The sequence below is a fragment of the Sinocyclocheilus anshuiensis genome, unplaced genomic scaffold (assembly GCF_001515605.1).
Source record: "Sinocyclocheilus anshuiensis isolate Anshui unplaced genomic scaffold, SAMN03320099.WGS_v1.1 scaffold261, whole genome shotgun sequence".
Lineage (NCBI taxonomy): Eukaryota > Metazoa > Chordata > Actinopteri > Cypriniformes > Cyprinidae > Sinocyclocheilus > Sinocyclocheilus anshuiensis.
The window spans coordinates 1,548,191-1,560,921 of record NW_015536515.1 but is presented as its reverse complement, the minus strand read 5'-3'; the positions used below and the strand labels follow the sequence as shown (position 1 = coordinate 1,560,921).

Below are 12,731 nucleotides of genomic sequence, written 5' to 3'. Positions count from 1 at the left end.
GGTGCTGTGTTTGTGTGTGTGTGTGTGTGTGTGTGTGTGTGTGTGTGTCCTCATACTGTACATCTGATCTGTGGAATAAGGGTGTGTCTGCAGACATTGTTCTGTGGGCTGGTCTCATTGGGGAATGTGGACATCACAGCTGTGTGCTGATCTCCTGGCGCTCTGACATCCATTAGTGTGTCCACTCTCTACATACTACACACAGCTGCTCCTGCAAACCAGACTATTCCACTTAGAATCAGTTCTGTACTATCTATCCATCCATCCATCCATCAGTGACAGACATCCTCACGTTCACCTGATGCCATCTTTTGGTCAACAGTTTGTCATGCAGTAACAGCAATGTACTTAAATATAACATACTAAAGCCTACTTTATGTAAAACAATTATATGAAAAAACAGTTGGATATGCATTCTCATAGATCAAGGCTACTTTATACAAAATACAAATAAATATAAAAAAAATGGACATGCATGACCAAATGGGTGTTCATAATTTAATTACTATAAACTAGAGTTATACAGTACATTACTGTTCAAAAGTTTGGAGTCTGTGAGTTTTTTTAATGTTTTTGAAAAAGGTATTGTAAGAGAGACATGGGTGAGTCAACTGCAGAAAAAGGGAACCAAAGATGTTTTAAACAGTATAAGCACCACTGCTCTAAATGTACCGGCAGATGGAGGCGTAAAAATGAAGTGACATGATGATGAACTCAAAAGTTCAGAGTGTTAATTCCCAGAAGTGCACAAATGAAGGTTTCCCACTGGTGTGCCAATGGTATTTACAATGAAAGTCCAAAAATACATACAAAAAAAAAAAACAGTTCAAAAGTTATATACAAACAAACTTTTGGCTATGCCAATAAATTGACCCAAAAGACAGCAATTCCGCTCCACAACTATACTCCAACTCACTCTATGAGTTCCCTAACAAATCTGACAGGCCATCTTAAAAAGGCAAAGCCCCTCCTACTTGGGCTAAACCATTTGGAAATTAAAAGTAATAAAGAAATGTAAGACTGACAAATACATGTGCTTTAACAGCAACGAAGAGTTAAACTGTTATAATAATCCAAACAAACTCAATTAATTATTAATGCTTAACAATGCTCAACCAAGAATTAAAGGGGTCATATGATGCGATTTCAATTTTTCCTTTCTCTTTGGAGTGTTACAAGCTCTTGGTGCATAAAGAAGATCTGTAAAGTTGCAAAGACTAAAGTCTCAAATCCAAAGAGATATTCTTTATAAAAGATGTTTTTGTCTCGTCGCTCCGGCCGGGACAGGGCATCAACAGTATGTGAGGGGCGTAACATTTCCGTCTCACGCTTGAGGTATTCGGCCAATCACAGCGCACTGGATAGCTGGCCAATCACAGCATACTTCGCTTTTTCAGACCGATGAGCTTTGTAAAATTCGACGCGTTTCAAAAAGGCGGGGCATAGAGGAGAAACAATAATGTACAGTATGTGGAAAATAATGTGTTTTTTTTACTTTAAACCGCATAAACACATTTCATTACACCAAATACACAAAATAATGTTCTTTTTAGCAGCATCATATGACCCCTTTAAACAGATCAGCAACCTCTCCCTCATACATGAGAACAATGAACCGTGCTATTCTAAACTATTGGTGGGAATGAGATCTTCTTCATAATGGTGGCATTTAGTGTGACTGGGTTTTGTCTGTTTGGGATGGGAAAATGTACCAGTACGTATGTATGACTAATTACAATATGTACGTTGTTATATAGCAACAATAAACATTTAACATGATTACCGGTCTTGTTTTAATTCTTAACACAACACAATACATAAATCAACATAGTTAAATTTAAAATCATTAAATGTTAAACTAAGAAAGAAATGGCATAATGATGACAGGAACAACTCTAAATAATACACACATGATCAGTGACACAAACATATCTGTGTTAACTAGTATTCAACTTGCGCAAAACAGGAAGAGTCCTTTACATCATAAGAGTCTCTAGTAAAAGAGCCTCACTGTGACAAGTATCTTGGCCATATTTATTTAGTCAAAGATACAGAAAAAACTACAATTTAAAATAACTAAAAATTTTCTATTTGAATATATTTTAAAATGTAATTTAGAACAGGATCTATTTGAATTAGAATATTTTGTAGCATTATAAATGCCTACTGTTACTGATACCGTTACTCTCTTACTGATTCCAAACTCTTGAACCGTAGTCCTGATTTTCTCCACAAGATGGCGCTGTATGCTTGAAAGTCAAAGCCAATATACTGCATAGTTATGAACACCTTGCCACTAGACTTGAAAAGATGCTAAATAATTCATTTTACGAGGAAGAAGAGACATGTGACTTTCTTCATGAGACTGAAAAGATGTTTTCGTCATCATTCGTTCTAAAATCACCACACACATGATGAAGAATCAGTGGTCAATATGTCACAGCTCTGAAGTGTTGAGCTTCAGTATAAAGCTCACAGGAAGCCTGAATGTGAGTCACTGAGGCACACTAGTGTAGGAGTATCAGTCCGTGCTGCGCTCTGTGGCCTCTCATGGAGAAACAGATGTGTGCTGCCCGACTGACTCATTGTCTGCTGATACTGAACACAAAGCCTTCAGTCACCCCCTCAAAATAACACTGGATTCAGCAAGAAACACACACAGAATTCTTCAAATCAACAACACAAAGCATCAACAGAGAGAGAGGGAGAGAGAGGATTTATAACGGTCCACTAAAGAAGCAGAAAACGATGCTCAACCAACCAAAGAAGAGAAGCAGGCAAAAATTAGAATGCCATACTGAAAAAAGAAGGCGCAACACTCTATAAAATCTATGAAACATCTTCAGCTGTATTAGATTATGAACATGGCTTCTTTTCCTTCATCAAACCTCAAGAACATCATATATAATGGTGAAAACTACATTTAAGCTTTAGGGTTGTTCATAAATCTTAATGTTTTGTACTTCCGATAAGCAACTTTTGCATATATATATATATATATATATATATATATATATGTTTGTGTATACAAAATGTATATATAGCATTTAAAACGTGTGTGTTTTAAATTACATGTATATATGCATTTTGTATACACGCATATTCACAAATATATAGACGCGTGTGTGTGTGTGTGTGTGTGTGTGTGTGTGTGTGTCATTGTAGGTTCAGTTTAATGAATTTATGAATAGGCCTCAAAGAAATGCGGAGATGTAATTAACTTCATGTCCAGGAGAGGGCGCTTTTATCACATGTGTGTGTGTGTGTGTTAATTTATATATTTAATTATAATAGTTTATTAATCATTTGCCACATTTATTGGGTCCATTATTTCCTCATTCTTCAATAACAGTCTCTTTACAAAGCCTTATTACATTATGACAGATTGCTAAAACAAGATCTGAAGGAATGTGGCACTCAAACTCTTCAGATCAGACAAACGATTTGATTGTTACTAGCCTAATGGCACAACCTCACTTCACACAGCAACTAAAAAGACATAACTGTGGTGGCAATGACAAAGCCATCTGACCAATGAGAGAAGAGCTCCCCTTCAGAGACACACACACACACACTTATTCTAAAAGCCTCACACATTATTTATTAACAGGAAAGGCAGCTTCTCAGACTGGCTGTGAAACGCTGTGACACCAGAGACTGCAGTGTGTTTTTTAACAACAAAGACCAGCAGGTCACATTCCAGCAGCAGTGACACATTCAGTTAAAGAAGAGATTCCTGTAACACATTCATAATGCACAGACTTCACCGAAAGGAACAGTGACGCAGCCGGTTTCCTTTTCACTTTCACTTATTTAAAACTAAAGCGTGTTGCTTTTTGAGGTTAAAATACTTCTTTCTATCTCAGTTTCAAAACAATCCTCTGTTTCATTGAATGGCTCTCATAATGATGATGTGAGCAGCTGTTTATCTGAGCTGTAACATGATGAAGCAGAACCACAGGCTGCCTGATTCTCCCTTGTGAAAGACATCGAGAGGGTGAACGTCTAATTAAAGACTGCTGAGCACACTGTTCTGATTAAACCAACAAATGCAAAAGATGAAATGAGAACACAACTGGAAAACAATGATGTTACTGAAACCTCATTCTTTCAGACGGTGTTCTGTAATAGTTTCTCAATCTGAACGTGGAGCAGAGGGTTTCAGCCATTCAGCTGTGAGACTAACACAGAAACTCTCACTATGATCTCATTAACACTGTATCAAACACGTGGTGATATGGGATATCATCAAGTCATCATATATGGTTACTACAGTGCAACAGACCAGGGTTTCCCAAACTGGGGTTCACGAATTGATGAAAGCAAATAATTAAAACAAATATTTAAATAGTAAAAATTAAAATAAATAATTGTTAAATCAAAAATAAATAAAATCTCAGAAAAATCTCAGAAAGTGGCTTGCAACAACATATAACGTTTCCTCTCAAACTGCTCAAAAGTGAAATATAAGATGAAAATTTACCTAGGAAAAATTATTGCATGCAGTGTGACATACATCTGGACAAACTTAATGCAATTATGGAAATAAATACATATTTACACGTCCATCAATGCACCGGCAACCTGAAAAAACATTCCACAAGCTATGCTGTGCTCTTAGCAGAAATAGAGTCTGAGTTGAGTAGAGGAATCCGTTAAGAGCTCTTGTCCGCTCAATGATTGATCCATATCATATCCAACTAATCTAGAACTCAAAGTTCCATTATGGCTTTTAAAGTCAATACTGTGTTTATAGCCAATCCCTCCATTACCAGACGTCTAAGATGGACTGCTGTGGTGCTGTTAATGATCCGACTAAAAGACTGGAATTTAGGCATATAATATTTCATGATGTATATGTATGCAGGGTCCACCTGCCAATGGCTGTTAAATTGAACAAATTAATCCTGTATGCATCAATGTGTTCAAACAAAATAGTCCTCAGCAGTGTGAGCAAGACCCGTATTGCACAGCTACTTAATAAATGAATGCATCTACTGTACATGAAATATTAATTTGAGCTAAAATTATCTAGTAGATTAGGTTTGAGATTGTTACAAAAAACGGTGTTACAAATTAGAAAAGGCACTGCAACAATACTAATTTTCATATTACTAATCTGCAATCCAAGTTACTTTTTCTTTTTTCTCACCAGTTCCTTGTTCTTTGTTCCAGTGATACGTTCGTTTTCGTGCTAAGTTTCTAACCATCTATCAAAGGTTTATGCTCATCCTTAAATAGAATTCTGAAGTCCTCAAAGGACACTGTTACTACTGTTCATACTGTTTTGAGGCGAGTAAAATGGCACCAATTATCTATTGTAACTAGTGCTGAAGTGAAAAGAGAGAGACCGCAAAGTAATCCAGGATACACTGACATTCAAAAGTTTGGAGTCAGCATGCAATACATAATAATACAAAAAAAAGAAATTAAAAAATGACATTTTAAAGAATGTAATGCTTTTATTAAGCAATTGAATTGGGTGCATTAAATTAATCAAAAGTCATTCCGATTGTTACAATAGATTTATATTTCAAATAAATGCTGTTCTTTTGAATTTTCAATTGAAAGTATCCTGGGGGGGAAATGTAACACTGTTTCCACAAAAATATTAAGCAGCACATCTGTTTTCAACAGTGATAATAATAAGAAATTTCTTGAGCAGGAAATCTGAATGATTTCTGAAGGATTATGTGACACTGAAGGCTCAAAAAAATTCAGCTTTGCACCACAAGAATAAATTATTTTTTTTTATATATTAAAATAGAAAATGGTTATTTAAAATTTTAATAGTATTTCAAAATATTAAAGTATTTACTGTAGTTTTGACCAAATAAATGCGGCCTTAGTGAGTATAAGAGACTTCTTTCAAAAACATAAAATCTTACTGACACCGAACTTCTGAACAGGTATATCACCATTATGTTGCCATGGATAAAGATACATTCAGCATCATTACACAAAAATATCTGTCCCCTTAATGCTGCATTCATGTACTCTTACCTTGAGTTGTACCAGGTGCACATCCACATGTCTATTGATGCTGTCTTGCTGCACAGAATGTGTGAGGTCTCGGACTCTCTCAGTCGTGGTCCTCAGCCAGGTCTCGATCTCCGGCAGATGCAGAACCACCTTCCAGTCGGCCCCTGTGTGGAGAGGAGGGGGTTTTTGGTACCTGCGGTAGGGATCTTGTTTCTGAGTCGGCCCATCCCCGCTAACGCTGGGCCCACACGGATCATCGTGTTTATCGGGGCCGGGTTCCAGGGTGGGAGTCACAGAGGTTATCATAGGGGAAGAAGCCTCACTGGCCATCGGTGATATGGCAACATTCATTGTGAAACACAGCGTGATCCTGAGGACGGGGCTTTTTGGTTTAGCTGTTCAGAGAGGAGACAAAAAAAAGAGAGAATGAGATTTAAAAAATAAATAATAAAACCAAGTAGTATGAGTGCAAAACTCCCATTAATACTAAAAGAGCTGCCAGATTTAGTTAAATATTAGATAGCCAGAGGTCATTTGAGATGCAAATCTAATGGTGGTCACTGTCAAAGATGACAGCATGAAAATTGGCTCTCATGGTGAAGCATTAGAAAAGCATTTAAAGAAAGGGATTCCTCATCTTAGGGAATTATTTTCTACTTTGAAGAAAAAAGTATTACTAACATGGATAAAAATGCCAAATCACAGAAAAAACACTGCACAGCTGGTTCGGGAAACAATTTATACCCTACAAAATGCATATTTGAGATGGTGGGCTTACAATTCTGAAATCCTCCAGAGTATATTCGCATTGCAGACAGCATTTCTTTAAAACAAAGACTGAGTCATCAATAACGTCATAAATTTCCCAGATACAAACATTTATAAGTTCTATGTGTCGTTTTGAGTACGTATAGACTAGAGCATATAGATTACCTCAAAGCTAAACTAAACTAAAGTCACAAAACTCCAAAATATTGATTCCATTGGGAATAGAAACACATAAATTCATGTCACAAAAATCCTTTAAGATGCTTTCAAGCAACATCATATTCTGTTTAATCCCGGATCAACTCTTTTACATCACTTACAGTGAGGATTATGTACATATCTCAGCAACAAATGCTATTTTCCATGACAGCATGATAAAATACAATGACAAACAATAGTCAAACTTACTTAAACAGTATTTTTTTTTTAAATACATATTTGATTTTTGACAATATAAAGGTGACACCTTTTATTGTTAACTAAACCAAACTATTACAAATTGTTTTCATTAATGAAAATAAAGCTGAAATTAAATACAAATTATCTGTGATGTAGAATCAGCCGTATGTCATAATATCACAATATTACGGTTCCTGTAGCTCAAAGGGGTTCGTCTCCCAGAGAACTCATAAACCGATAAAATGCAATGGATAAAAAGCTTTAAAAATACATAAATGTAAATTAAATACATCCTTTTTAAATAACAGAACTCACTATGACTCAACAGAATTTGACAAACAGAATTTGTTTCTGCAGTTGAATATTCGGGTAACACTCTTTATTACAGTGTCCATGTTATACACAATACACATGATCTTTACAAAAACATTTATTCACATTTGCTGAAGAAAAAGCCAGTGGCGTCTACTTGTGCTAAAGTCAATGCCACAATGCAAACTCACTACTAATGTAATTATTGCATTAGCTACTGTAACAGATGCTCAATGCCTATGAATAATGCACGATGAGGTCATTTCTAAAGTCATACACAGCATCATTACATCAGCAGCTGAGGTCATTTCCACCCTGCACAAAGAAAGGTAACAGTAAGAAAGATTATTATGAACTGGAATAACTGACGCTCATCATGAAGCTGTCTCACCGGCATTAAACAGCATTGAATATCTAGGCCACTGCAACAGGGAAGTCAACGATTGGAAATCAATATCTTGAACGATCCGGTTTGAGCGTCTGGTTAATATGCTGCTTCAGCACCCAGTGATGCCATCCCACCAACAGCATCACAGCCATCCCATGAATTATTCAGCTAATATGGTTTCCTGGCATTTACAGCTCATCTGCATGTATTTGTTAAAGTACGGATGAAGCCGTCCAAACCGATTCATTAGTTGACATTCAACATGAAAGGGCAGACAGAATAATTTCAGATGTGTTTGCAAATGCATCAGTGACACAATGACATACAATGGCACACATCTGCATCAGGGGAACATACAAACAAGTGTTCACACAGGATTATACAGGGCCTTACAGTTGATTAACATATCACAAGCATGCATAACTTATTCAAAACATGACATACACAATGAAGCTTTTGCATTCTCTATGTTATATCTCTTTGTAGACTGGTCCCAGCTCACCCTCAAAATAATCTCGTGTTTTTTTTTCATGTTTAATGGTCAACAAGTAATCCACATGACTCCAGGTCATCAATTAATGTCTGAAAAGCTGCGTGTTTGTAAGGAACAAATCCATCATTAAAATGTTACCATCTTCAACCACTACAGACTAAAATACGAGTCCTCTATCCATAATGTTGCTTTCAAACCATGAATGAATTGATGCCATCTGATGTGCTGATGCAAAATCATCTTTAATTACATCTGACACTCGTCTGCTTTCACACTACTAAAGTGTCATTGCAAATAAACAATAAACAGCAGATGAATAACACAAGGCATAATGACCTTTTATGTGCTGCTGTCCAAGAGCCAAAAGCTTTACTTAATTATACCAGGCACTCAATAAACCAGCCATCAGTTCTGCTGACTTTACAAAATCCTCTCAAATGAACAGCAGCCTCTGTTAGAATTCAAAATGGGTCAAACTCCTGCTTCTTAGTGAATACAGTTTCACACCACAATCTGACACCCACAGAAATCATAATGAAACACAAATGCAGCTGCATCTTAGAAAATGGGTCACACTTCAATTACAGTGAACATTTCAGTACTGAATAGCACTAATGAACTATGTGCACTGCATTATAATGAATTGTGACATAGCGCACATTTACATATTTTTACATTATGTTTTTTGTTACTAAAATTCCAAAATTAAAATTGTCATGACATTTACAGTGAACATTTCAGTACTGAATAGCACTAATGAACTATGTGCACTGCATTATAATGAATTGTGACATAGCGCACAGTTACATATTTTTACATTATGTTTTTTGTTACTAAAATTCCAAAATTAAAATTGTCATGACATATGTTTTTAAGATTTTAAGAGCTACTCCCTCTCCCAAATGCCACTTAAGTAAAGACTGCTTTATTTAACTGTTTAAAAACATTAATTAAATTAAACGTTTTAAATTTGTCTACTAATTTGACCATTTAAAGAGTGATTTATTTATTTCCATTTTATGTCTGAATTATTAAATTCTTAACTGATTCCTTCATTTTATTTGATATAAGTGTAGACCTCCATAAACATTACCACATGCTCAGAAAATAAAAGATACAAAACTTGGGCAGTAGCTTTTCAAACGTCCAAATATGTACCATTTAGGTGCTAATATGTACCTTTAAGGTACCAATATGCACCTTTTAGGGCTAAATAAGGTACAAAGGTGTACCTTTTAAAAAGGTATTAAATTCTTAACTGATTCCTTCATTTTATTTGATATAAGTGTAGACCTCCATAAACATTACCACATGCTCAGAAAATAAAAGATACAAAACTTGGGCAGTAGCTTTTCAAACGTCCAAATATGTAGCATTTAGGTGCTTATATGTACCTTTAAGGTACCAATATGCACCTTTTAGGGCTAAATAAGGTACAAAGCTGTACCTTTTAAAAAGGTACCACCCCAGTGAGTGCTTTTGTACCTTTTTTTCTGAGAGTGCATTAAAACATTTATAGGCCTAAACAGGCTTTTTCTTTGTATTAATAGCTGTAAGCTCTGGTGAATGTTAAATACCTTATTTACCATTTGTAGTATTGTGTATATATAACACAGAGTATTAATTGTCTAAAAGGATATATAATTATGTCAGAACGTGATGTCAGCAGTCTTTATGCAGAGAGAGACTAAGTTTTTTATTTAGCATCAGAATGAGGTTGAGGGTCAGAACTCTGTGAACTCTCTCTAGCTGAGATGGCATCTCTTCATGCTGGTTTCGATAAACCCGTGAACTAGAATCAATAGAGACGTGTAGAGCAGCACTGGGAGTGAATGATGGCAGTGTGGGTGAGTTGAGTCTCTACAGAGTGCGGCTCTAGAAATCCCATAAAGCTGTACCTTTTAAAAAGGTACCACCCCAGTGAGTGCTTTTGTACCTTTTTTTCTGAGAGTGCATTAAAACATTTATAGGCCTAAACAGGCTTTTTCTTTGTATTAATAGCTGTAAGCTCTGGTGAATGTTAAATACCTTATTTACCATTTGTAGTATTGTGTATATATAACACAGAGTATTAATTGTCTAAAAGGATATATAATTATGTCAGAACGTGATGTCAGCAGTCTTTATGCAGAGAGAGACTAAGTTTTTTATTTAGCATCAGAATGAGGTTGAGGGTCAGAACTCTCTCTAGCTGAGATGGCATCTCTTCATGCTGGTTTCGATAAACCCGTGATCTAGAATCAATAGAGACGTGTAGAGCAGAACTGGGAGTGAATGACTCTGTTGAGTCTCTACAGAGTGCGGCTCTAGAAATCCCATAACACCCACATTAAACCCTCTAACTGCATTTAAAACCTATTTCCAGTTAGGCTGTGATTCACTATGACTGGCATCATTTGAGTTATAGAGGGGCTGTTTCCACATGAGGCCCCATCTGTAATGAGAGCGAGCCGAGCAACGCAACAGAACTAGCCATGAGATTAAATGGAGAACAAAGAGACTTGGAGATGGAACCCATCTGTAATGAGAGCGAGCCGAGCAACGCAACAGAACTAGCCGTGAGATTAAATGGAGAACAAAGAGACTTGGAGATGGAAACAAAAAAAATTAAAAGGCTTTATCAATGCCTAGAAGCACAGTGAAGTCTATTATTAAGAAGTGGAAGGTATTTGGTACAACACAGACCCTCATGATCTGAATCAGGAAGTCACTCCAAACTGGATGAAAGAGCCGGAGGAAACTGCTCAGAGAGGCGACCAAGAGGCCGACAGCAACTCTGACGCAGCTGCAGGAATTTATGACAAACAGTGGTCATTGTGTGCATTTGACAACATCACAAATTCTCCACAAAGTTGGCTTGTATGGGAGGGTTGCAAGAAAAAAGCCACTCCTCAAGAAAGGCCACATGCAGTCAGATTGAGCTTTGCCAAAAACACACCTTGAAGATTCTGAGGCAGATGAGACTAAAATTGAATTATTTGGCCTCAACACCAAACGATATGTCATGTGGAAATCCAATACAGCTCACCATCCACATAACAGCATTCCTACAGTAAAGCATGGAGGTGGTAATATCCTGTTATGGGGGTGTTTCTCTGCAGCAGGGACTGGAGCATTTGTCAGGATAGAAGGAAAAATAATAGGTAGACTGGTTACCTATTAAGTTCTGTATTGATTTCAAAATATTGCTAGTTGCTACTGACCTATAAGGCACTAAGCTCCTGTATACTTAACTAATCTTCTTATGCCCTATAATCCATTACGCTCTTTAAGGTCACAAAACTCTGGACTTGTAGTAGTACCTAGGGGTGTATTCACACCAGGAAAGTCCGCTAGTTCACTTGCTTTGGTCCGGACCAAATACAATGAAGATTATTTTTGTTTGGTGCGTTTCGCTTTCACACTGCCCTTTTTTGCAAGTGAACCAGAAATTGTAAACAAAACTACACTTGTGCTAAGGTCATCCATTCACTGGACAGAAATTCTCAAGCAGGGTTAAACAGGAAGTACAAAAACAGGCTAATCATGGATATCCTTTGTAGTGCAATTTTTATTCTTTTACTGATTTGGTGTTATCAGATACTAATGCAATATGAAGAAACTTATGAGCATCATATGAGACAATGTCATACGATGTTGTAATTACGACTTGCCGAAAATAAAATCTATAGATATAAAATACTTAAAGCATATCACAATGTTAGTTTAAACATTTAACCTATATAAATGTGCGCTATTAGGTGCATATTCAATCGTTTGTGCGGAGAGTTGAAGCTGAAACGCGCTTCATGACATCAGTGGAAACAAATTAAATACGCCGTCATTTTTGCTCATAAAGGTAATAATAATGCATCGTTCGGAACTGTAAAGGGTCTATTTTTATTTGTGTGCACCCACAATATCAAGAAAACGTTGTGCTTTTGTAAAATAAAGAAAACAAATAGGATGCGCTTGCCGTCTCGGTCTTGAACAGGAGCTCTTCACAAAAATGCACCGAAACTCAGTGAATATTTTCCTTACAGACATCATGAATATATCTATAGAAAGCTTTAAATTACTACAAAATGAAACAATTCAAATCCAAAACAAAAACTCTTATTATGTAATCCGTAAAGATGGATTTCTTTCTAAAGGCGCGTCCAGAGCTCACCATTTGCACATGTTTTTAAGCATTGTGTTTTAAAAACAAGTGATTTAAGCCACTGAAGCGCAAATAACAGCACTATATGTGCGAGCTGTCTGTTTCTGAGCGTGATTGGGTTGGATCGAGGTCGGGTCATATTCACATCTTAAACGAACCGTACCAGAGTTCGTGTGGAAGCGGACCGAGACCACCTCTTCAGCTGGGTCTCGGTACGGTTGTTTGGTCCGCACCCGAGTGCGACTGCT

The 12,731-nt window shown here is 36.6% G+C and overlaps 1 protein-coding gene across 1 annotated transcript in view; it reads right to left on the bottom strand.

The window, feature by feature from the left end:
* akap6 (A kinase (PRKA) anchor protein 6) overlaps positions 1-12,731 on the bottom strand; it is a 180,628-nt gene that overhangs the window by 134,913 nt on the left and 32,984 nt on the right. Inside the window, exon 3 of the mRNA XM_016492093.1 lies at positions 6,004-6,377. Within this exon, the coding sequence (XP_016347579.1) occupies positions 6,004-6,333 (330 nt within the window). The 5' untranslated portion in view covers positions 6,334-6,377. The remainder of the gene's footprint in view (positions 1-6,003; positions 6,378-12,731) is intronic.